Source organism: Lampetra fluviatilis, chromosome 43 (assembly GCF_964198595.1).
Source record: "Lampetra fluviatilis chromosome 43, kcLamFluv1.1, whole genome shotgun sequence".
NCBI classification, from domain to species: domain Eukaryota; kingdom Metazoa; phylum Chordata; class Hyperoartia; order Petromyzontiformes; family Petromyzontidae; genus Lampetra; species Lampetra fluviatilis.
The window spans coordinates 2,931,272-2,954,110 of record NC_136317.1 but is presented as its reverse complement, the minus strand read 5'-3'; the positions used below and the strand labels follow the sequence as shown (position 1 = coordinate 2,954,110).

Below are 22,839 nucleotides of genomic sequence, written 5' to 3'. Positions count from 1 at the left end.
GCTCACCCACTCACTCACTCACTCACCCACACGCTCACCCACTCGCTCACCACCCACTCGCTCACCCACTCACCCACTCGCTCACCCACACGCTCACCCACTCACTCACTCGCTCACTCACTCGCTCACCACCCACTCGCTCACTCACTCACTCACCCACCTGCTCACCACCCACTCACTCACTCGCTCACCCACACGCTCACCCACTCACTCACTCGCTCACTCACCCACCCACTCACTTACGTGAAGGCCAACTCGCTGATGTCGTGTGAAGAGCAACGCGGGTGCACCTAGCCTGGCACAAGCGCCGTGGTGACATCACCGCCGCTTCGTTGCGAATAGCTGTTGTGTTAAAGTATCAGATAACGCGTGCACGCGTTGTGGTTTAATTGTATTTTTTTTAACCAGCAAGAATGTGTGCTGTGGGATTTACTGATATAAACTAAAACATCAATAAATCCATGAACGCCTTTTGGCCTCCTCTGGTCTAACACCGTTTTGAGACGAGGCTCAAAAGAAAGCTGTCTCTGGTGTGGACCACCCAGTTTCAAAGACAACGCATCATATATTATCAGAGTACGTTTTTGTTTGCATTCTGACCACACGCATTGTGGTTATTGCAGACATGATTCCTCGTAAAAATGTTTCAGTTTGGTGTTTTAACATCTTAACACCTGTTTTGTTGCCAGAAAAAAAGGGGAAAAACCTATGATCATAAATCCATGAACTTTTGCCCATTGCTGTTTGCCATCCACAGAAGGGCACACACCGCGTAAGACTGGGACAATTTTCACCGAGCGCATGGTAAACAAATGGTGTTTGCAGTGCACGTGACTGTACACGCTAGGGTCATAATAACTTACGGCTAAAGTAAAACGGTACAAATGTTCGAGACTCAAGAGATGCCCCCCCACCACCCTCCTCCTCCTAAGTTGTATTTGGCCTCCTCTTCCACCCTGGCCAGACCGTCTTGGAAGCCGTGCGAAGTACACATGGCAGAGGTCGCATCCGGGTACCCGATATCCGTACCCTACCCGATACCCGGCTACCCGTACCCGGCCGGGTATGGGTACGGGTAGCCGTTTGCGACCCTGGTGCGGCCGGGTACGGGTACGGTTAGGCCGTGAGTCACTGGTGAGTCACCGTTTGTCACTCATTTCGGGTAGGGTACGGGTAGGGAACGGGAACCCGTACCCGGTCGGGTACGAGTACGGGTACCCATTTGCGACCCTGGTGCGGCCTGGTACGGGTAAGGAATCAAAACCCATTTGCGACCTCTGACCCACGGTTTACCCCACCACACGCCACCTTCCGATAATAGAGGGCGCCACGGTGGTGAGATGTTAACTGCCTCGCCTGGTCTACAGGAGGTCGTGGGTTCGATCCCGACCCTGGCTGCGATATATTTAGAGTGTGCGTCTCTCTCTCTCTATCCCATGGTCGCATGGATTTGTATCCGTGGCCCTCCGGTTTTTCTCTCCACATTTAAAATCAACATCACGCGTTTAGAATATTTGGCTGCACACACGTGCCTACACACGTACGTGCACACACACGTGTGCACGTACACACGTGTGCGTGCGTGCGTGCGTGATTGAGCCCTCGGGGATGGTTTAACAGGAGGAGAAGGGAAAGTCTCCTTGGAGTCGGTTGCGTTTGTTGCTACTCATGGGGGAGATGGTGTGCCGGTGGGAGATGTTGACTACCTTGCCTGGTATGCAGGAAGTCGTGGGTTCGATCCCGACCCTGACGCCCGCATATTTGGTGTTTGCGCGTCTTTCTCTATCCCCGTGGTCGCGTGGATTTTTCTCCGGGATCCTCCGGTTTTTACCTTCACATTTAGAATCAACGCGCGTTTAGAGTATTTGGCTGATATGTAAGTGTCCGCATGATGAGCCATTTCATTGAGCTATCATTTGTGGCCAGGTCGCTTCTAAAAAAGAGCTGTATGGCTCAGTGGGCTTTAGCTGGTAAAATAAAATATAGTTTATTTTAATAGCAGGGATGATGTCTAGGGCACTGCACGTGCCTTCAAGTGGCACTCATTGCCATCGGCCGCCCAGAGCCGCTGGTGGCAATTCCACATTCCTACGGCGAGAGCCATTCTTTCCTCGGCACAGACGCTGATAGACTTCCCCCGAAATTGGTGGTGCTCATTTTGTATGGAGGGATGATGATGAACTGTGTGAACCTTTTGACCAGGATTTGAACTTTCGGGAAATCATCACCACCCCCCTTCCCACCCTCTACTCCTGATTTATTTATTAAGGCCCACATTGTGCATTCTGTTTCGACAATGTTACAATGTGCGGCGATTTTCAGGGTTCAGATACGACTCGTAAATCGCGCGCAGCATGCTTCTCGTGTGCCCGCGGAATGTCTTTGCTCATCAAACACCAACACCACACGTGCTTTCAAGATTGCGAGATGCTTCGGCGCATCCGTGGTTTTAATACTGAACTGCTCAATTCGGAGTGTTCTATGAGGTCTGTAGTAGTGGTAACAAAAAAAACACACAACCATTGCAAACTCGCATACATAGAAACCCCCGTCTTAGCCTGAACCAACTGTTGGGGCAAGTGCTGTTAGCAAGCACCTATGAAGGCCGGCACGGCACCACGAGGGGGTTGATGTTGCCAGTCCCACGCCCGGCCGCCTTTGTCTCCCCAGTGGCGATGTTTAACCACCACGCCAGGTACTTGTTTGAAGCTGCGTCGACCTCGCGGAGGCCCGGGATCGGTTCAGATATTCGCCACGGTTATCGATCGTGAGCGGGAATCGAACTCGGTTCGCCGGGTTGGGTCGCGCGGCGCGCTAACCAGTGCGCCACCGCTCCTCACATAAATACACGCGCGCAGGGCACGGGTAACACTTTCAAAGTGTCCTCGGTGTGAAGGACAACGCTGCTGTGGCATCGCCGAGGGCAATGCCGTGTTACCGAGAAACCCACCGAGACGAATCGGTTACCCACAGAGCGTCTAGATTCACCGCGCAATTAACAAACAAACAACAACACGACCCGTCAACAACACTGTGGCTTTAAAGAAAATATATAAGAGGTGACGTTTCGGGCAATAGCCCTTCTTCATGTGCTATGAAGGTATACTGCCTGAAATGGTGCCGATTATATAATTTTTTTTTCTTTTACGGCAGTGTTGTTGACGGGTGTGTGTTGAGTTGGTTGTTGTTGTTGTTGTTATTTGTGCTTATGCATACTTGTCAGTGGGGCAACAGCAGCATCACCTAAATAGTTTCATAATTCACCCCCCTTCCCCCCTCCCCTCCCCCCCGTAGCGTTTTAATGACATTAACTTGATGCATTTAAATTACACAATAAAACAATGACAATGATTGCGTCCTTCATCATAACGATACAATAATCATATTGCGGTTACGCGAAATCGAGCATCGCGACGTTTAAAAACGTATATCTGCGAGGAAAAATGTCACCTTTGCAAATACAAAATCGACTTGGGCAACGTTGCAGCTATACGTTTGTACGACTTCTAAAAACAAAACGGGGCACGTGTCATGCTAAAGCTGTTGGAAACGTACTCTTTGGTTCTTTCGGTAAAGTCACGTCGGTAGAAATAAAATAAAGTAAATTAAATCACGACGTTTCGATCGCAACACAAACAATCTTCATCGGGTGGAACACCCACGGCGAGACAATGCTGATGAAGATTGCTTGTGTTGCGATCGGAACGTCGTCGATTTGTTTTACTTAATTTCTACCTACGTGACTTTACCGAAAGAACCACAGAGTATGGATTCCTGTTGGAGCACCTTGACCTCGCTCGCGTATACTACATATCGCTTGTTGAAGTCGGTGGAAAGCTCTCCCTGGGAGATGCTCTCCGGCCGGACGCACGTATACATTACAAACACGCAAACAGGCGCGTTAGCTTCTTCTAACCGAAGACATTCACGAGTTCCTTCAACCTGCGCGCCGTCGTCGCTAACACTATTGTAAACTGTTTTGTTAAAGCTCCAACACCGCCGCCTTCACCTCGCTTGGGCTCGCTGTGCGGACTTCGCGATGGCGCTTTGCCGGAGAAAGGAGGAACTTGCGACGTGGATATGGGTGGAAGCCAAAACACAATAGAGCTAAATTTCGATTTAAAGCTTTCGTGACTGCAGGGAATCATCTTCTTGGTTCTTTCGGTAAAGTCACGTAGAAGGGAAATAATAAAATAATAAAAATGAAACATAATAAAATAATTCTCACGACGTTTCGGCCACAACGCAAGCAATTCATTCAGACGCTGTCTTTCCGACAGCCCTGTTCTTCACCTGAAGACGGCTGCTTGCGTTGTGGCCGAAACGTCGTGAGAATTATTTGATTATGTTTTATTTTTATTATTTTATTATGCCCCTTCTACGTGACTTTACCGAAAGAACCAAGAAGACACAATAGAGCTGTTCTTCCTGGGTCAGATCTCCTGAATATGAATGAGTGCCGTCGAGCCCGCCTATCAGTGATGTTTGTCACGTAAAATCAAAACGTGCTCCATCGCCTTCTTCCTCTGTCACGACATCTCATTCCTTTTCCAAACCCGATTATTAACGGCCGTACTTACCCCACCCATCCTTCACTTATTTAGCCATTTTTTTCCACCGTGGTTGGCAAGCGTTGTCAAGCGCCTTGACGAAATTCGCCTTATGAATCCAAAATGAAATAGAATCCCAATTTGTTACTGCTTCAGCACACCGGTGTGTTGAAGAGTAAACCCACAACATTCACAATTGCGGGTCTACTCCCCAACACACAGCCGGCGTGCTCTACTGGTAACGAATTGGCACGTTTTGCTTATGCGACAAACCTTACTCCATTGCAGGATTTCGCGACCAATATCACCCATAATATCCGTGTTCTTTCGGGTTATAGCGCGTAAATTGACCGTGTCGGATGGTGGCGGGTTTAACGACACATTTATATTTACGCGATCTAACCCATAACACCTCTACGATGGACAATATTGATCGCAAAAGCCTCCTCGTACTACTACTACTGCCTGTTAAACAAATCAAAGCCTTCGTTACGCTGACTGCCTCGGACGGCCAGAGTATGCTCGGGGTCCAGGGGACGTCGCGGCTACAAAACGACGCTACTTGGTTCCACGAAGACGGTCCTTAAGTGACAGAGACGTTGCCGGCTTGATTCGTTCCGACAGCATCGAACGCTACCCCCTTTTTCACCCAAAAAAACGTACTTCATAATATTTAAACAATGGCTATTAATACATAAAGATACTAACAACATTATAAACACATACTATTAAAATAAACATGACTAACCAATGCATAAATTAATATGCACTGTACCTACAACTGCCTGTCGTTAACAGGGGAATGGCCGATAAGTCAACACATTGGGCTCGATCTTGATTTGAAGCTTTCGTGACTGCAGGAATCCATACTCTTTGGTTCTTTCGGTAAAGTCACGTGGGTAGAAAATAAAACATAATATTTTTTTCCCGCCCGAGGACGACCATCTTGTGTTGCGATCGTAACGTCGTCATTTATTTTATTTTATACCCACGTGACTTTACCGAAAGAGCCAAAGAGTATACATTGGGCTCTATGGAGGCCCGTCGTGAAGTGATTCGTCGTTGGTAGTGGTGGTCGTCAAGAGGGGTTCGACTGTAGAGCGAAGCAGCTAAGAGGGATGGAACGTGCGTTCCCGCCACGGAGATGGAGCGACGAGATGCGGCGAATTTTTTTTTGCGGGAGCGAGATGGGCAGTAGTGTCACGGGTCGACGGCGAGCCAGCAGTGGATAGACACTGGTTGATGGTAGTGATGACGATGGCCGTCAGTTGGCTTAGGTGAGTGATTGACCACACGACAGCCGCGTCTGCACGCAGGGAGTTAATGCAAAACAACGTCAGACTGTGAAGTTAACAGCTTCCTCTGTGATACAAAAACAACAAATCATGAGTAGACATTTGTGGCCAGAATTAAGGAGTAAATAATTATAATAAATATATTTCAGCAATTACCGATCGCTAACCCTAACCATTAATTGCCCATCTTTTTCTCTTAATACTGTATACGTATTGGGGAGGCATGGTGGAGCGAGTGCGTGGTAGCTAACGACACTGAAGCCGCCCACCAGAGTTTGATTCCCAGCCCATGGCAAGCTAACGTCCTTTGGGAATTCCTGCTCCTGGGTGTGACGAAGGTGAAGTATGGTCAAACAACCTCCACCACAGCTTGGGGGGGAGGGTAGGAGGATCGAATCCAATAGTGGGTTGCCAACGGGCGTCACATTATTACAAAGCATTCTTAAATTACATGCACATGTGGAAATATTTTATAAAAAGCTTACATTAATTAATTAGTGTAATTGGAGTTATTTCCCCATGCCCTCGTAAGTCTTGAGCTTTGGCCTACAGAGGCGTTCGAGTCGAGTGTGCACAACGTACGTACAAATATTAAATACACGCGCGTGGTTCATGGCTTTGAAGCCACAACTTGGTGAGTCAACAGCGGGTGTCCAACGAATGAGACTGGCCTCTGCCATGGGAATGTGGAATTTCCCACCAGGGCTACCAACAGAGATGGGTGCCCACGCTACGGTGGTGAGAAATCTCATTGCAGAATAGTTCTCGTTTCACTGGACCCTGGAGGAACGGCCGACGACGACGACGATTGTGCCATTTAAAGTCTCCGCCACTTCTTGTATTGGCAGCTGTTCGGCGCTGTCGTGTCGCCATCACTGGATGGGCGGCCCTGCCGATGGTGCCTTCACCAACCGGGCTGAAAATCCGCGGCCCGACGTCTTAGGGACAGCGGCACGCTCCCCACCGTGCGAGTGTGGAATCCCCCACGGCCGGCCCGGCTGGATCGCGCGGCGAGATGGCAGCCTCGCCGACCGACGCTACAAGAAAGGCATCAAGTTGGGCTTGACCAGCAGCAGCACTCCGAAGCCCAGCACCGTGACGACGATCGTCGACACGATCACCAGCGTGGCCACGGGGCTCCGGCCGGCTTCCTCCACCTCCACCACGCTCCACGGGGGGCATCCCTGGGCGGTGGCGTTGCGTAGGGGGACGACGGCCGCCGCCGCCGCGCCGTCGATCCGCGAGTCCGTCGGCGGGGGCCTCGCGACGCACGTGGCCTCGCCGCGGTCCGCAACGTCGACGCGCGACGCGTCCAGCGCCCCGAGCCAGCCGTCGACGGCGCAGCAGTCGAACGGGTTGCCGCTCACGTGCAGCGCGAGCAGGGTGGCCGACAGCGCGGCCAGCCCGTCCGCCGGCAGGAGCACCAGCACGTTGTCCCGCACGTCGAGCCTCTGGCAGGCCGTGGCGAAGACGCCGGGCGGCACGGCGCTCAGGTTGTTGGCGGGCGCGTCGAGCCGCCGCAGCTTGCGCAGCGACGGGAAGTCGACGGCGCGCCACCAGCGCCACAGCGCGGAGCCGCCCAGGTCCAGCACTTCCAGCATGTGCTCCAGGCCCCGCAGGAGCGTCCCCGGCGGGCCGGCGCCTGACGGCGCGTCCGGGGCTCCCATGTCCGGGTTCGATGACAGGTTGAGGTGCGTCAGCACCGTGCCTTGGAACGCGCCGGCTCCGATTGCTCGGAGCTGGCACTCGCTGAGATCCAAGTGCCGCAAAGAGGCGGCGCCCGTGAATCGGACGCAATCCTCGCTTCTCCTGCCGTGGCCGAATCTACCGCCGCCGCCGCTGCTACCGCCACTGCCACCACCGCCGCCGGTGTGCCGCTTCCTGCGACCGCTCCGGCTCCCGCCGCTCCGGCTCCCGCCGCTCCGGCTCCTGCCGCCCCCGCCGGAGCGATTGCCGGCCGGCCCGGCCCCGCACACGGCTGTCACGGCGTTCTGGCTCAGGTCGAGCTCCTCGACCGCCCGCAGCTCCTGGAAGAAGGAGGGCGGCAGGCGGGCAAGCTCGTTGTCCCGCAGGCTGAGCCGCCGCAGCGAGGGCCCCACGCTCGCCCACAGGGGCCACGGGGAGGCCCTCCTCGCCGCGTTGGCGTCGGACCGCCGTCCGCCCAGCGACTCCAGAGAGTTGTGGCTCAGGTCGAGCGTCTCCAGGCGGCGCAGCGTGCAGTTGAAGACCTCGTCGAGGTCCCGCAGGCAGTTGTTGCTCAGGCCGAGAGCGGTCAGGGCGGGCGCGGAGGCCAGCAGGCGGTGGGGCAGGCGCGCCACGGCGTTGTGGCTGAGGTCGAGCGTCCGCAGGCTGGCGAGGCTGACGAACGTCGAGCCGGACAGGTCGTCGTCGGACACGTCGAGGAAACGCCCGGCCAGAATGTCGCGGGGCGGGTCGCCGCCGTCGCCGTCGACCTCCAAGCGGAACTCGAGAGCCTCGGCGGGCGAGTGGAACGCGATGCGGTTGTGCGAGGCGTCAAGGTGCAGCAGCACATTGTCCCTGGGCAGGCGCGGGAAGGTGAGCAGCCTGTTGTGGCTCAGGTCGAGCGACTCGAGGCGGTAGGGGCCCAGCGAGTCGTCGCTGTCGAAGTGCTCAATGGCGTTGCTGCTCAGGTTGAGGCGGCGCAGGCCGGGCAGGCCGAAGGCCGAGATGCACACCAGCGAGTTGTAGGCGAGCGAGAGGCTCTCGAGGCGCGAGAGGCCCGAGCCGAACGCCCCGGGCGCGACGCTGTGGATGGCGTTGAACTCCAGGTCGAGGTGCGCCAGCGAGGGCAGCGACGCAAAGGCGCGCGGCGCCAGCGACCGCAGCGAGTTCCCCGCGAGCGACAGCGACGCCAGCGACGAGCTGTTGAGCTCGGCCAGGAGGCCCTCGAGGGCCGCGTCCCGCAGGCCGTTGCGAGACAGGTCGAGGTGCAGCAGGCCGGGCGGCCGCGACAGCGCCCGTGCCAGCGACCGCGCGGCAACGCCGCCGTCCGCGCGCGCGCCCAGCCGGTTCTCCGACAGGTCCAGCCGCTCCAGGTCCCGGAGGCCCGAGAAGGAGTCGTCGGCCACGGTGTCGAGGCCGTTCCTCCGCGCCGTGAGCACGACCAGAGAGGCGTAGCGGCCCAGCGGGCCGGCGGAGAGCGACGCGATGGCGTTGTCGGACACGTCCAGCTGGAGCGTGTCGCCCGGCAGCGAGGAGGGCACGGCGGAGAGGCCCTGGTGCCGGCAGGAGGCGTGCCGCGCCGTCTGCGGACGCAGAACGAGAGCGGGCGAGCAAACGGATCGGTCGTCAGTCGTCGGTCAAGGGAGCCGTCCCCCTTCTCGTCGTCCTCATTGTCCCGCGGCCGCCACTGTGAGGCGTCGCAAACCAAAATGGCCACTGGCTATAGGACCGCACAAGGAGCTGAATTCCTTGTGGCTTCGTCTTCCCTGTGGACGCCCCTATCAGACGCGTTGGTGAGGCAATGCCTAACCAGCGCAGGAAAATCCGAATTCAATCCATGTTGGACAAAGTCCTCAATTATTTTTAGGGCGTCAGGTACTGGGACTTTGGTAAACAGAGATACTACATCAAAACTGACAAGGATATCATCAGGAGATAGTACCATGTCCTTGACCATAGAGACTAATTGGGTTGAGTTGAGTACTGCTGAAGAGGTCTTGCCTGTGAAGGGAAGCAGAGTATCTTATAGAAACCGGGCTAGTTTGTAGGTAGGAGAGTTGATCGTCGACACGATGGGTCGTATTTTACCTGGAATGGCACCTTCTACAAATAGAATGAGGGTACCCCTATGGGCTCCCCCTTGTCACCAGTGTTAGCCAACATGCTCATGGAAAAGTTTGAATCAGACGCCATTCAGACATCCACCCTGCGTCCTTCCCTGTGGAAGAGGTATGTGGATGACACTTTCGTCATTTGGCCACATGGCCTCCCAGCATTGAACCACTTCTTGGACTACATCAATTCCAGACACCCATCCATCAGATTCACCATGGAAGTGGAGAAAGATGGTAAACTACCATTCTTAGATATTCTGTTTGAGAGGAGACCATACGGATCCTTGGGACATTCTGTATACAGGAAAGCCACCCACACAGACTCCTACTTGAAACCTGATTCCCACCACCACCCATCTCAAAATAATTATCTCATCAAAACGCTATACCACAGAGCTCATGGCATTTTTGACCAACACCACCTGGCCAGTGAATTAAGACATGTACATCGGGCCCTCAGGATGAACAGATACTCTGACCACACCATCCGCCAAGCTGTTTCTCCCACTATACAGAAACAGCCACATGAAACTCCGATCAAAACTATCAGGTTGCCATACATAACAGGCGTGACCAAAATATTTCCAAAATTCTAAACAAACATAAGATCCAAGTCCGATTCAGTACAGTACATAAAATCCGTGATCTAATTCCATCTGTGAAAGATGTCATTCCTGACTTACAATACCCTGGAGTCTACAAACTGAGTTGCAGTTGTGGTGATTGCTACATTGGAGAAACGAAACGTCATATTTCTGATCGTGTCCACGAGCACAAGTCAGATCTGAAACACGGCAAAACTGATTCTTCCGCCGTTGCCGATCATTGCTACAATGCTGTGGGCTCTCATGAAATTGTCTTTTCCGAGACCAAGGTGCTCTGCAAACCTCCTGGCTACCATCAAAGGTTTGTACACGAAGCCATCCAAATATACAAACACAGACATAATTTCAACCGTGATGATGGGTATAAACTTAGTAATCATTGGAAAGATGTTATTAACCAAGCAAAAAAGATTTAACTACACATATTTGCACCATCTTATTTGACAGGCACTATTCTTCAGTTACCGTATAGTTTCTTCTTTTTTCACACACTTTTTTTTCCTACTTTAAGTTTTTCCACACATATTTGGCAAATCAAGAATTAATCCCAGCAACGTAGAAAAGTGTTGTTTCATCTACATAACAAAGGCTCAGTCCCATTCACAGCAGCCGTACCTTTACATCAGCCGCACCATAACAACTCTTAGAACCTCCCAGTTCAACCAGTCTACACAACAAAGACTCATTCCTGGCAGCGGTTTCAGCCGCACCACCTCTACATAACAAAAGGCTCAGTCCCATTGACACGCACCTTTACAGCAGCCGCACCTTAACAACTCTTGGAACCTCCGAGTTCAACCAGTCTACACAACAAAGGCTCATTCCTAGCAACGGTTTCAGCCGCACCACCTCTACATAACAAAAGGCTCAGTCCCATTTACACGCACCTTTACAGCAGCCGCACCTTAACAACTCTTGGAACCTCCGAGTTCAACCAGTCTACACAACAAAGGCTCATTCCTAGCAGCGTGCTTCAGCCGCACCGAACCTCACAAAAATAATATTCAGAGCCTACCTTGGCTCCCCCCACCCTCAACCAGTATATATACAAGGACTGTTTTCTTGGAATGTCTCTTAATTGATACAGCTATCGTGCTGTGACGGTTCCACCTGAAGACGGAAGCTTGTGTTGCCTCCGAAACGTCGTGATTTTTATTTTATTTTTATTTTACTTTTATTAATATTAATTTTTTACCTACGTGACTTTACCGAGAAAACCTAAGAATATGAATCCTTGCAGTCACGAAAGCTTCAAATCTAGAATCAAAGGAATCACACGATAAGCGCAGATATCCAGCCAACCGCTTCACCTGTGTTCGTGCTATTATATTGTTAGAGACGAACGACAAGAGGTGGGTCTTTCAACAAGCGTTAATAAATGTTTAAATGTAAAAAACCTCAGGTCTTCATCCTCATCGGAAGCTCTCTGGATCGGCTTTGCACCGGGCGTTTGAACGCGTGTGTGGTGCAAGGATTCGAATTTAGGCGCAGGGATGAGTTTCATCGAAAGTGAGATTCTAATCGTGTGACCTCTCCGAGACCCACACTCCGTGACCTCGGCCAGCACGTGGATGGATGCCATCCTCAATGTAATCATCATCAACATCATAATCGTCATCACCCTCATCATCAAAATCAACGTCATCAACATAATCATTAACATCAAAATCCATATCAACATTAACATCATCATCGGCATCATCATCATCACCTACAGCGTCATCATCAATATATACGTGATCATGAAGATTAGCACGGCTGGCCACGTACGGTGCGAAAGAAGTTCAGCATACGTGCGTACATCATCATCAACATCATCGTCGTCGTTATCAACTTACAATCAGGCAGCCGGAGGAGTCCAGTGCAGGCACAGTCACGAAGATGTCTTCTCGGGGCCTAAACGTGGCCCCATGGCCTTGTAGTGTCACCAGGAGATACAACAAGATGGTGACCAACCACATGGTTCCTCCTCCTCCTTCTCTCCTCCTCATCGTCTTCCTCCCTACACTTCTCCTCCTCCAGCAAAGAGCGTCTCTTTTCTGTCCGTTCTTCTCGAGCGCCTCGATCTTAGGAGCGGTGCTGCAATTCCCACTTCAGATTGCCTTTCCATGAACCTGCAAGTCAACGGGGTCGGTCGGTCAGTCGGCATCCTTTGTTCAAACAAGACATTAATCAGTTGCCTGCACCATTAGGTGATGAACGTTTTATATATGTAACATCGCAACCTTCGATTAACACGGTTGGCTACGTACTGTGCGAATGATGTAGCATGCACGGTGGCTAGGAGATGTTAACTGCCTCGCCTGGTACGCAGGAGGTCGTGGGCTCGATCCCGACCCCGACGCCTGCTGCTGCTGTATATTTGGAGTTGGTGTGTCTCTCTCTCTCTCTCCCCATGTGGCCGCGTGGATTTTTCTCAGGGTCCTCCGGTTTTCCCCTCCACATTTAGAATCAACATCACGCGTTCAGAGTATTTGGCTGCTAGAAGTTGCCACACGATCAGCCACTTCATTTGGCTATCATTTGTAATAGCCGGGGCGCTTCTGAAAAAGCGCTACACCGCTCAGTGAGCTTTGCCTGGCAAAATACAACTAGCAGCAGCAGTAGCAGCAGCTATATGCGTGTGAAGATCGATATTGATTTACAACCCACGGTCAAATCCACTGCTGGATGAAGGCCACCCCATGCAATGCCGGTCACGGATGCGGGTGGTGCGTGGGCGGGTTGTTGAGGGGGTCGTGGACCCCGGGGACCGGTTTAGTGGAGATCTCCGGGCCCACGACCCCCTCAACAACCCCCCACCGACGTTAACCGTGGCCGGGAATCGAACTGGGGCGAAAGCAGGCGGCTTGAGAGAGCGCGCGGTGCGCTGAACCGCTGCACTGCCGCCTGTTCACGTGGCCGGGCAGGCCACGTGCGCGGCCAAAATCCCCGTCACGCGCCTCTCTGCTTGTGGCGCAGGGAGGGTACTTTACCTGCCTTAACAAATACAACTAACGAGTGAAGCTACGATGACTCACGATATCGAGATTAATCTAAAAACAACAACAACAACACTATGAGACCTCCTTTAACAGTGGCAAAATATAGTAGTAGGTTTATACCCTTTAAACTGGTACAAAACTGACACCTTTATACAAGGCATCATGTTTGCAATAACCGCAACACGAGCAGTCAAAATGCAAACAAAAAGAAACAACTCTGATAATGGTAATGATATGCAATCAACTTCAAGGACAGTACTTATCATTACCATTATCAGAGTTGTTTCTTTTTGTTTGCATTTTGACTGCTTGTGTTGCGGTTATTGCAAACATGATGCCTTGTATAAAGGTGTCAGTTTTGTACCAGTTTAAAGGGTAAAAACCTACTACAACAACAACACTCGACGCGTTCGCCAAAAACAACACTGCCGTCTAAAAAAGGAAGATGATAACGAAGAGATATAACGGGCGACGTTTCGGGCAATATCCCTCCTCCATTGTGCACGCAAATCAAGGTCAAGTTGTCACCATGGCCCAATGCTGCTCATGGCACCACCACCACCACCACCGCACCTCATTCAACCCCTGCGCCAGAAACCCACCGCTGTTGGTACAAAGACAAAGATCCCCCGTGTAGCCTTAACAGACTGTTGGGGCAAGTGTTGCCAGCGAGCACCTATGCAGGCCGGTACGGCACACGAGGGTGAGCGGCCAACACCACGCCCGGCCGCCTTTGTCTCCCTAGTGGCGATGTTTACACACCGCACCAGGTACTCATTTGAGGCCGAGTCGACCTAGGAGATGTCCAGAACCGGTTCAGATAATCGTCACTGACGTTGGCCGTGAGCGGGAATCGAACTCGGCTCGCCGGCGTTCGTAGCCCTGTGCGCTAACCACTACACCACCGCTCCCCAAAGCAGCACGGAACACACGCACAACACATCCCCTGTTGCACTTTTAAGTGAATATTTACTCTATACCGCTGATCATCGCTCAGATACACGCCATAGATAGTCGCGGGAGCGTAGAAGTACAGTACAACAATGCACGGCGCTGCAATGCCCCATGCTGCCCACCCCGCAGCAACCGATACCAATCATCATATGACAACCGTTCTATAACAAGCATCCTATAGCAAGCATCATATAACACCCGTTCTGTAGCAACTGTAATTTAACAGCCACCCTTAAAGAACAGCCTGCCACAAGCTCACTCCGTCTCGAAGCGTGCGTCAATTTACCTGTGGTCAGCATCGTGAGAAAAAAATGGCATGCCAAAGTAATTGGCAGCTGAAATAAAATGAATGTTTGAGCGGCCTCCCATTCGCTGCTGGTGCGTCGCTCCGTCTCGCTCGCCTTGAACCGCCGTGCCGAGGCTGCCTGGCTTTATAGAGGCGAGCAGAGATGTAACCAACAAACTCCAGGGCTTCCCTGGAGCGCAACACTTAGAAACGTTTGATGCGATCACATGGGGGGTGCGGGTGGGTGGGTGGGGGGGTGGTCAAGGTGAGTCAGCAGCGTCAAGTGACCCAACGCCGCCAACCCAACAACCTCAGTTCGATTATCATCAAGTGCAAGGGTTCTAATAAATAATCATCCGTGCGCCACGTGGCATATGAACTGCTCCTTGGAAGCCAAATCCACCGTCGACCGAGCAGCGTGCTGAAGGATGTTCAGACAAGCACCGTAGCCGACACGGAAGGCAGCGGACCTTCATCCAGCGGTGGATTGACAAGGGGATGAATACTCCGCTGTTGTTATTATTGAACGGCGTGCAATATCGATGGCTCCTACTGATAACTTGTGCTTATTATTATTATTACTCGTGCAACTGCAGTTACTGCTGCTGCTGCTGGTAATGATGATGATGACTATGGTGATGGTAATGATGATGATGGTAATGATGATGATGGTAATGATGATGATGACTATGGTGATGGTAATGATGATGATGGTAATGATGATGATGGTAATGATGATGATGACTATGGTGATGGTAATGATGATGATGGTAATGATGATGATGGTAATGATGATGCTAATGATGATGATGGTAATGATAATGATGACTATGGTGATGCTAATGATGATGATGGTAATGATGATGATGGTAATGATGATGCTAATGATGATGATGGTAATGATAATGATGACTATGGTGATGCTAATGATGATGATGGTAATGATGATGCTAATGATGATGATGGTAATGATGATGCTAATGATGATGATGGTAATGATGATGCTAATGATGATGATGGTAATGATGATGCTAATGATGATGATGGTAATGATAATGATGACTATGGTGATGCTAATGATGATGATGGTAATGATGATGCTAATGATGATGATGGTAATGATGATGCTAATGATGATGATGGTAATGATGATGCTAATGATGATGATGGTAATGATAATGATGACTATGGTGATGCTAATGATGATGATGGTAATGATGATGCTAATGATGATGATGGTAATGATGATGCTAATGATGATGATGGTAATGATGATGCTAATGATGATGATGGTAATGATAATGATGACTATGGTGATGCTAATGATGATGATGGTAATGATGATGCTAATGATGATGATGGTAATGATGATGCTAATGATGATGATGGTAATGATGATGCTAATGATGATGATGGTAATGATAATGATGACTATGATGATGCTAATGATGATGATGGTAATGATGATGCTAATGATGATGATGGTAATGATGATGCTAATGATGATGATGGTAATGATAATGATGACTATGGTGATGCTAATGATGATGATGGTAATGATGATGCTAATGATGATGATGGTAATGATGATGCTAATGATGATGATGCTAATGATGATGCTAATGATGATGATGGTAATGATGATGATGGTGCCGTGGCTGCTGCTGCTGCTCATTATTTTAACAATCCAGCCTTTCCATACATTTCCAAGGGAGCTTCCCAGGTGCTCGGTTCGCATTTCCCCTTTTGCTTTCCGTCGTAAACAAAGTGACGCTGGACTCAACGCACGCGCTAAATCCTATCGACACGCCGCTGATGTGATCCTCACGCAACAACCCAGGTGGAGGCGCCTGTGCCAGGCTGGGTGCACCCACGTGGCCACGCGAAGCGTCGAAGGCTCGCCCGACACGGGAGTCTTAACGGGACAAATTTCGCGTGGCGCCATGGGGTTTGATTCACCGAGACGATTGGCAGATGCACCAACAACAACAACATCAACCGCCGTTCGCCACTGAGTTGCGGTGACGCTTGTGCCAGGCTAGGTGCACGTTGAAGCCACGTGAAGTGTCGAACGCCCGCTGGCAGCAGGAGTTCACGGGGCAGACCCAGCAGGTGCCACGGGTCGACTGACTGAGATGAGTGGCCGATGCACCACCCGTGCCATCCAGCCTCTTGCTACGCCAATTCAAGTGGATGGGCCAGGGGCAGAGGTCGCAAACGGGTTTTGATTCCTTACCCGTACCCGTACCCGGCCGTAACCAGGGTCGCAAACGGGTACCCGTACCCGTACCCGGCCGGGTATGGGTACCCGTATGCTACCCGTACCCTACCCGAAATGAGTGACAAACGGTTACTCACTGATGACTCACGGCCTACCCGTACCCGTACCCGGCCGCACCAGGGTCGCAAACGGGTACCCGTACCCGGCCGGGTTTAACGACACATTTATATATTTACGCGATCTAACCCACCCCCTCCAAAAAAAAACCACCTATATTATGGATGACATTGGTCGCGAAAGCCCGACTACGTGTTAGACTCTAACGGCAGTCACGAAAGCTTTAGAACGTGGCCAATTCGTTACTGGCACAGCACCACCGGTTGTGTGTTGGAGAGCAAATCCACCACATTTACAATCTGAGTGTTCGACGTTTCGCTACGAGTTGCCATTTCACTTTGTCGGAGGCAATCGCGTCCATCGCGATTTCAGGGATCCTGGCCCCACACGGCACCGCAGAGCCACGTGCCGAGCATGCACAGAGGGTGCCCCCGGCTCTACGAACACTCGGGCCGTTCGTCCACGTTGCTTTCAAGCGGTGTTCTCTCATTACAAGGCCCCACCCCCCCCCGGTAGGTCACTGGCGGCCCGTGATGGCCCTTAAGTACGGCCCGGCCCGGCCCCCCCTGACAATACACAAAGAGTGAAAACACCACCCCATCATCATCATCATCGTGCTACTGTTACAAACCCCCAACAATGGTTTCAAAATGTTGTGGCGGCACCCTCACACACTGCTGATGTCTTATCGGCGAAAGTGGGGGGCTCCCCCCCTCTCCTCCTCCTCTGAAAATGAGTGAAGAACGCCGTGGTTTAGGGCCATGCTGACTTCCCGCTGACGAGACCCCGAATTTAGAGAAACCATTGAAACAACGCTGCTGGAAAAAGTCACTCCAGCAAGGCGTTGTGGGGTTGATGGGATGCGTACACAAAAAAATAAAAGTTTTATTTGAAGTATATCTGCAGCGGTAATGGCATCGCGGTGATCAAAAAAAGTGATGAGAAAATTGTAATATATTCTATTTACCCTTTCTGGCAATAAAACAGGTGGGTGTTAAGATGTCCAAACACCAAACAGATACATTTTTTGAGGAATCAAGTGACTGCATTAACCACACACACACAGAGAGCACTTGCGGTGAACGTGCAAGCAAGCAAACACGTGGCCCTGATCGTGTATGGTGGCATCGTCTTTGAAACTGATCGGCCTCCACCGGTGTCAGAGCAGAGAACGATAAAAGACGAGCAGTACAAGGGCAATGCCACTATCAGAGCATTCCTAGCTCGTGGTTGAGTAGCTACATCATGGGACCCTTCTTGCCATCTTTACATCTCCCGTTGTATTCGCCAGAGAGGGTTAAAGCTATCCTCACGTTCCATACGTCGACACTGGCAAGAAAGGGTCCCGTGACTTGGAGCGCGATGTTCAACTCTGCGTTGATCCACTGCTGGATAAACCCCACGCCAGAGGCCGGCAGCGCAGTGTGCGAACCGCAGCGCCACCGCTCGGAGCGCGTGTGGGCTGAGAGAAGACCGCGTGGGCTGAGAGAGTGAAGGGCACATAGGTGGATGGGTAGCGAACATTCGTGACAGAGCAACACGTTAGCCACACACGTGTCGTGCGCGTGTGTCTGCGGGGGAGCGGCGTGGCGCAGTTATCCGCACACGCGCACTGCGAACCCCGGCCACGTGAGTTCGAGTGAGGGCTTAGCCAGACAACCCGCACCACTGACCACTTCACCCACAAAAGCCGTGGTTGCCGCATGGCCAAAGAACTCCCTGGCTGTGTCAATCCAGCAGCTGGATTGACACAGCCAGCAGCTGGATTGACACAGGACCGAAACATTATAATTATGATAAGCGCGCGCGTGTGTGTGAGAGAGAGAGAGAGCTGTAAGTACAGGATCCACCCGAGTTCGATTCACCGCTCACGGCCACCAACACCAGTGAAGATTATCTGAGCCGGTGCTGGGCCTCCCCTAGGTCGACTCAGCCTCAAAACGAACCGTTACCTGACGGCTGTGGTCGAGGCGATACGAGCAGGAGGAGGAGGAGGATGATGATGAAGGGGGTGATGAAGGGGATTCTTTGTTTCTCTGTCTCGCGTGCGTGCGCTCGCTCGCTCGCCACTTACTTGCCCAACTTTCAGACTTCACGGCCGACGTTGACAGCGAAGCTCCCAGGAAGGTCTCCTGCCTGCTGCTACTCGCGTGACCCCCCCCCAACGAAGAGTAAAACACCCTCCCGCTGCCCGGGGAGGGGGGGGGCTAGGGTAGAGTTGTGGGGGGGTTGCGTAACTCCTCCTGCCGACTATAGCCCTCCTCGCGAGTCGGGGGGGGGGTTGGTGGTGGTGGTGTGGATGTCGTTCTCTCCCCCCCCACCTCTCTCCTCCAGACGAGGGATGATCGCGACGGCGTTGGCATCACCAGCGGAGTCGGAGCGGCTATCGGCGCCTTTTGCTGTCCCCTGCCGAGATGATGGCGATCGCTGCGGGGTGCCGAGCTCTGAAGTTCGCGAGGCGCGGGGAGGGAGGGAGGGAGTCGGCATCCCCGAGTTTGTGGGGGAGGACTGCCCACATGTCTCGCTCTCGCTCGCTCTTTCCTCTTCCTCGCTCGCTCTGTCTCGCTCTCATCCGCTCTGTCTGTCTCTCGCTGTGTCTCTGTGTTTGTCTCTCTCTCTGTCTCGCTCTCATCCGCTCCGTCTGTCTCTCTGTGTCTGTCTGTCTCTCGCTCTGTCTCTCTCTGTCTCTCTGTCTCGCTCTCATCCGCTCTGTCTGTCTCTCGCTGTCTCTCTGTGTCTGTCTCTCACTGTCTCTCTCTCTCATCCGCTCCGTCTGTCTCTCTGTGTCTGTCTCTCGCTCTGTCTCTCTCTGTCTCTCTGTCTCGCTCTCATCCGCTCTGTCTGTCTCTCGCTCTGTCTCTCTCTGTCTCTCTGTCTCGCTCTCATCCGCTCTGTCTGTCTATCGCTGTGTCTCTCTCTGTCTCTCGCTGTGTCTGTCTCTCTCATCCGCTCCGTCTGTCTCTCTGTGTCTGTTTCTCGCTGTGTCTCTCTCTGTCTGTCTCTGTGTCAGTTTGTTCTCTGTCCAACCCTCTCTCTGTCTGTATGTCTCTGGCTACGTGTCATTATCTATTCAGTGTCCTTACTTGTTTGTCCCTGTGTCTCCGTGTCTCTGTGTCCCTATCTCTGTGTGTCTCTAGGTCTGTGTCTGTATCCGTGTCTCTCTCCGTGTCTCTGTGGCTGTCTCCATGTCTCTGTCTGTCTCCGTGTCTCTGCGTGTGTCTCTCTGTGTCTGTCTCTCTGTGTCTGTCTCCATGTCTCCGTGTCTGTCTCTCTATGTCTGTATCTGTGTCTCTGTGTTTGTTTCCGTGTCTCTGTATCTGTCTCCGTGTCTCTGTGTCTGTCTCCATGTCTCTGTCTGTCTCCGTGTCTCTGCGTGTGTCTCTGTGTGTCTGTATGCGTGTCTCTGTGTGTGTCTCTGTGTGTGTCTCTGTGTCTGTGTGTGTCTCTGTGTGTCTGTGTGTGTCTCTGTGTGTGTCTCTGTGTCTGTCTCTCTGTGTCTGTCTCCATATCTCTGTGTCTGTATCCGTGTCTCTGTGGGTGTCTCTGTGTGTATCTGTGTGTGTCTTTGTGTGTCTCTCTGTCTGTCTCTCTGTGTTTCTCTCCGTGTCTCCGTGTCTGTCCCCATGTCTACGTGTGTGTCTTTGTGTCTGTCTCTCTGTCTCTCTCTCGGTGTCTCTCTCTCTGCGTGTCTCACAGGGCCCGCGTGCTTGGCGCGTGGACTCGCCGTCTCCACCGACTTACCGAATTCGGGTAATGCACAACGAACAAACGAAACACAAAAAACCCCCAACCTCAACATTACCAAGAATCAGTAACGCAACGCGTGGAGCGTCACGGAGCCCCCCCCCCCCCGGGACCCTTCAAGAGACACCGCGGCTCCCCGAGCCCCACCTGGACACACCTGGAGCACCCCCCCCCCCCCCCGTGGGGGTGCTGAAGGGAGGGGGGTCGTGGCACCTCCACGACCCCTCCGATTGGTGCGGTTCGCTCAGTGCCGGATTATCGTAGTAACACAAGTAGCTACTACACATGTAGTAGTAGCTACTACACATGTAGTAGTAGCTACACGTGTAGCTACTACTACATGTGTAGTAGCGTGTCTCCGTGTCTCTCTCCGTGCCTCCGTGTCTCTGTGTCTCTGTGTGTGTCTCTGTGTGTCTACTACACATGTAGTAGCTACTACACATGTAGTAGCTACTACATGTGTTGTAGCTACTACTACACATGTAGTAGCTACTACACATGTAGTAGCTACACATATAGTAGTAGCTACACATGTAGCTACTACTACATGTGTAGCTACTACACATGTAGTAGAAGCTACATGTGCAATAGCTACGGGCCCCGCACTTTCAAGGGCCCCCGCGCTAAATGCTTTCAAGCTATCAATTCCGGTTCAGTGATTCTGCACTTGCTCTATTACTATAGTACTAGACCGCCTTAAACTTTTACGAACGACTGGGCGTTTAAGGTTAGCGATGTGTCGTATTATCTGGCTGTATAGCAGATGAAAACATACAATTACCTTACTATGCAAGTTAAAAGTTTTGTCTTTTAATATTAACGTGTTTTTTTTTAATTTTATTTAGGGCCCCTTTATAACATCATGCTACAGGCCCCTCACTAGCTTCGTCCGGCACTGGGTTTGCTACGTACGGTGCGAAGGAAGTTCAACGTAACAAATACATGGTGGTGGTGATGGTGGCGATGTGGCCGTCTGGAACGCTCTTCCTTCTGATATTAGGAAGGCAATGGAGCGATGCACTTTTCGATTATCTCGATTGACAACATCGTTTCTTTGGGACTGCTTTGTGTGTGTTAAGTTTGTTGTCCTTCCAGCGCATCTCCGATCAGCGTGGTTGCCTATGTACGGTGTGAAAGAAGTTTGGATTACGTACAATTCAAACCCTTATAAACATAATAAAGGTTTTTGGGTCAGATCGTGTTATTTATAAATGTGTCGTAACCCTCCACCACCCGACACGGCCAATCAGTAAACAAAAGTGTCACGTTGACAAAAGACAAATAGTTCACTACTTTAGCCCACCGGTGTGTTGAAGAGTGAATCCACAACATTTACCAAAAAAAAATTGAGTACGACGTTTTGCTGGTAATTGCATCCAGCATCATCGGGCAATTCACCTTTGGAAGCTAACCCCCCTTTTCCTGAAGACGACCGCTTGTGTTGCGATCGAAACGTCGTAGTTTTGTTTTTTGTTATTTTCTTTGAACCTATCTACGTGACTTTACCGAAAGACCCAAAGAAGAAGAACATTATTATTAGAACGATGTGACCTTTTCCATCTCAGTTCCCGTGATATTTCCTGTAGTTGACGCCCGCTAGAGACGTTCCAACCGCTTTGTCGTCAGTCAAATCTTACACATTCCTGCGGAGGGAGCTGGTAGGAACGTTGGGTTGCTCGGTCAATGGCCAGGGTCAACGGCGGCGTGGTGTATTCCGCAAATATGGCCGACTGTGAGGGCGGGCACAAGCCGGCGTGAGTAGGTAAATGTTGAGTTTTATAAGGGCACCACGGGGTGACCAGCCCCTCCCCACCCAGCCCCTCCCCTCCCACCCCCCACCCAGCCCCACCCTCCCCACCCAGCCCCTCCCCACCCTCCCCTCTCCACCCAGCCCCACCCCTCCCATTTTTGGATGCACGACGGACGGACGGACACAATAATCCCCTGTGGGCTGGTGTAACCAGGATGTTCCTATCAGTAAAAGGGCTCTCAATTCCTTTAACGCACTTATATTCGTGCCTACGTTTCTCTTTTATAGGGCAAACCGTGTCGCAAAGTTGCTGCGGATAAGGGGCCGTCCATAAATGACGTCACGCGATTTTGGACGACATTTGTGACGATGTGTGACGAGGGAGGGGGGAGTTGAGAAATGTGACGTCACATAAAAATGCGTAACTTTAAATAAATATAGACAACACGTTCTACTTAATTAAATAGACTTTTTAATAAATGTTTTCTCCTACAACATCAGAGTGCAGCGCCACATTAAATACGCACTACAATGAC

General features: G+C 51.7%; 1 protein-coding gene across 2 annotated transcripts; it reads right to left on the bottom strand.

Moving 5' to 3' along the window:
• Positions 1-4,363: 4,363 nt before the first annotated feature.
• LRRC32 (leucine rich repeat containing 32) lies at positions 4,364-19,031 on the bottom strand. 2 transcript variants are annotated; one of them, XM_078875999.1, is made up of 3 exons: positions 18,884-19,031; positions 12,086-12,361; positions 4,364-9,111 (listed from the first exon to the last, which is right to left on the bottom strand). In XM_078875999.1, the coding sequence occupies exons 2-3, from the start codon at positions 12,236-12,238 to the stop codon at positions 6,883-6,885; spliced, it is 2,382 nt and encodes a 793-aa protein (XP_078732125.1). In that variant the 5' UTR covers positions 12,239-12,361; positions 18,884-19,031; the 3' UTR covers positions 4,364-6,882. The 2 variants fall into 2 exon arrangements, with proteins under 2 accessions (XP_078732125.1, XP_078732126.1); XM_078876000.1 differs by lacking the exon at positions 18,884-19,031 and adding an exon at positions 14,472-14,570.
• Positions 19,032-22,839: the final 3,808 nt, after the last annotated feature.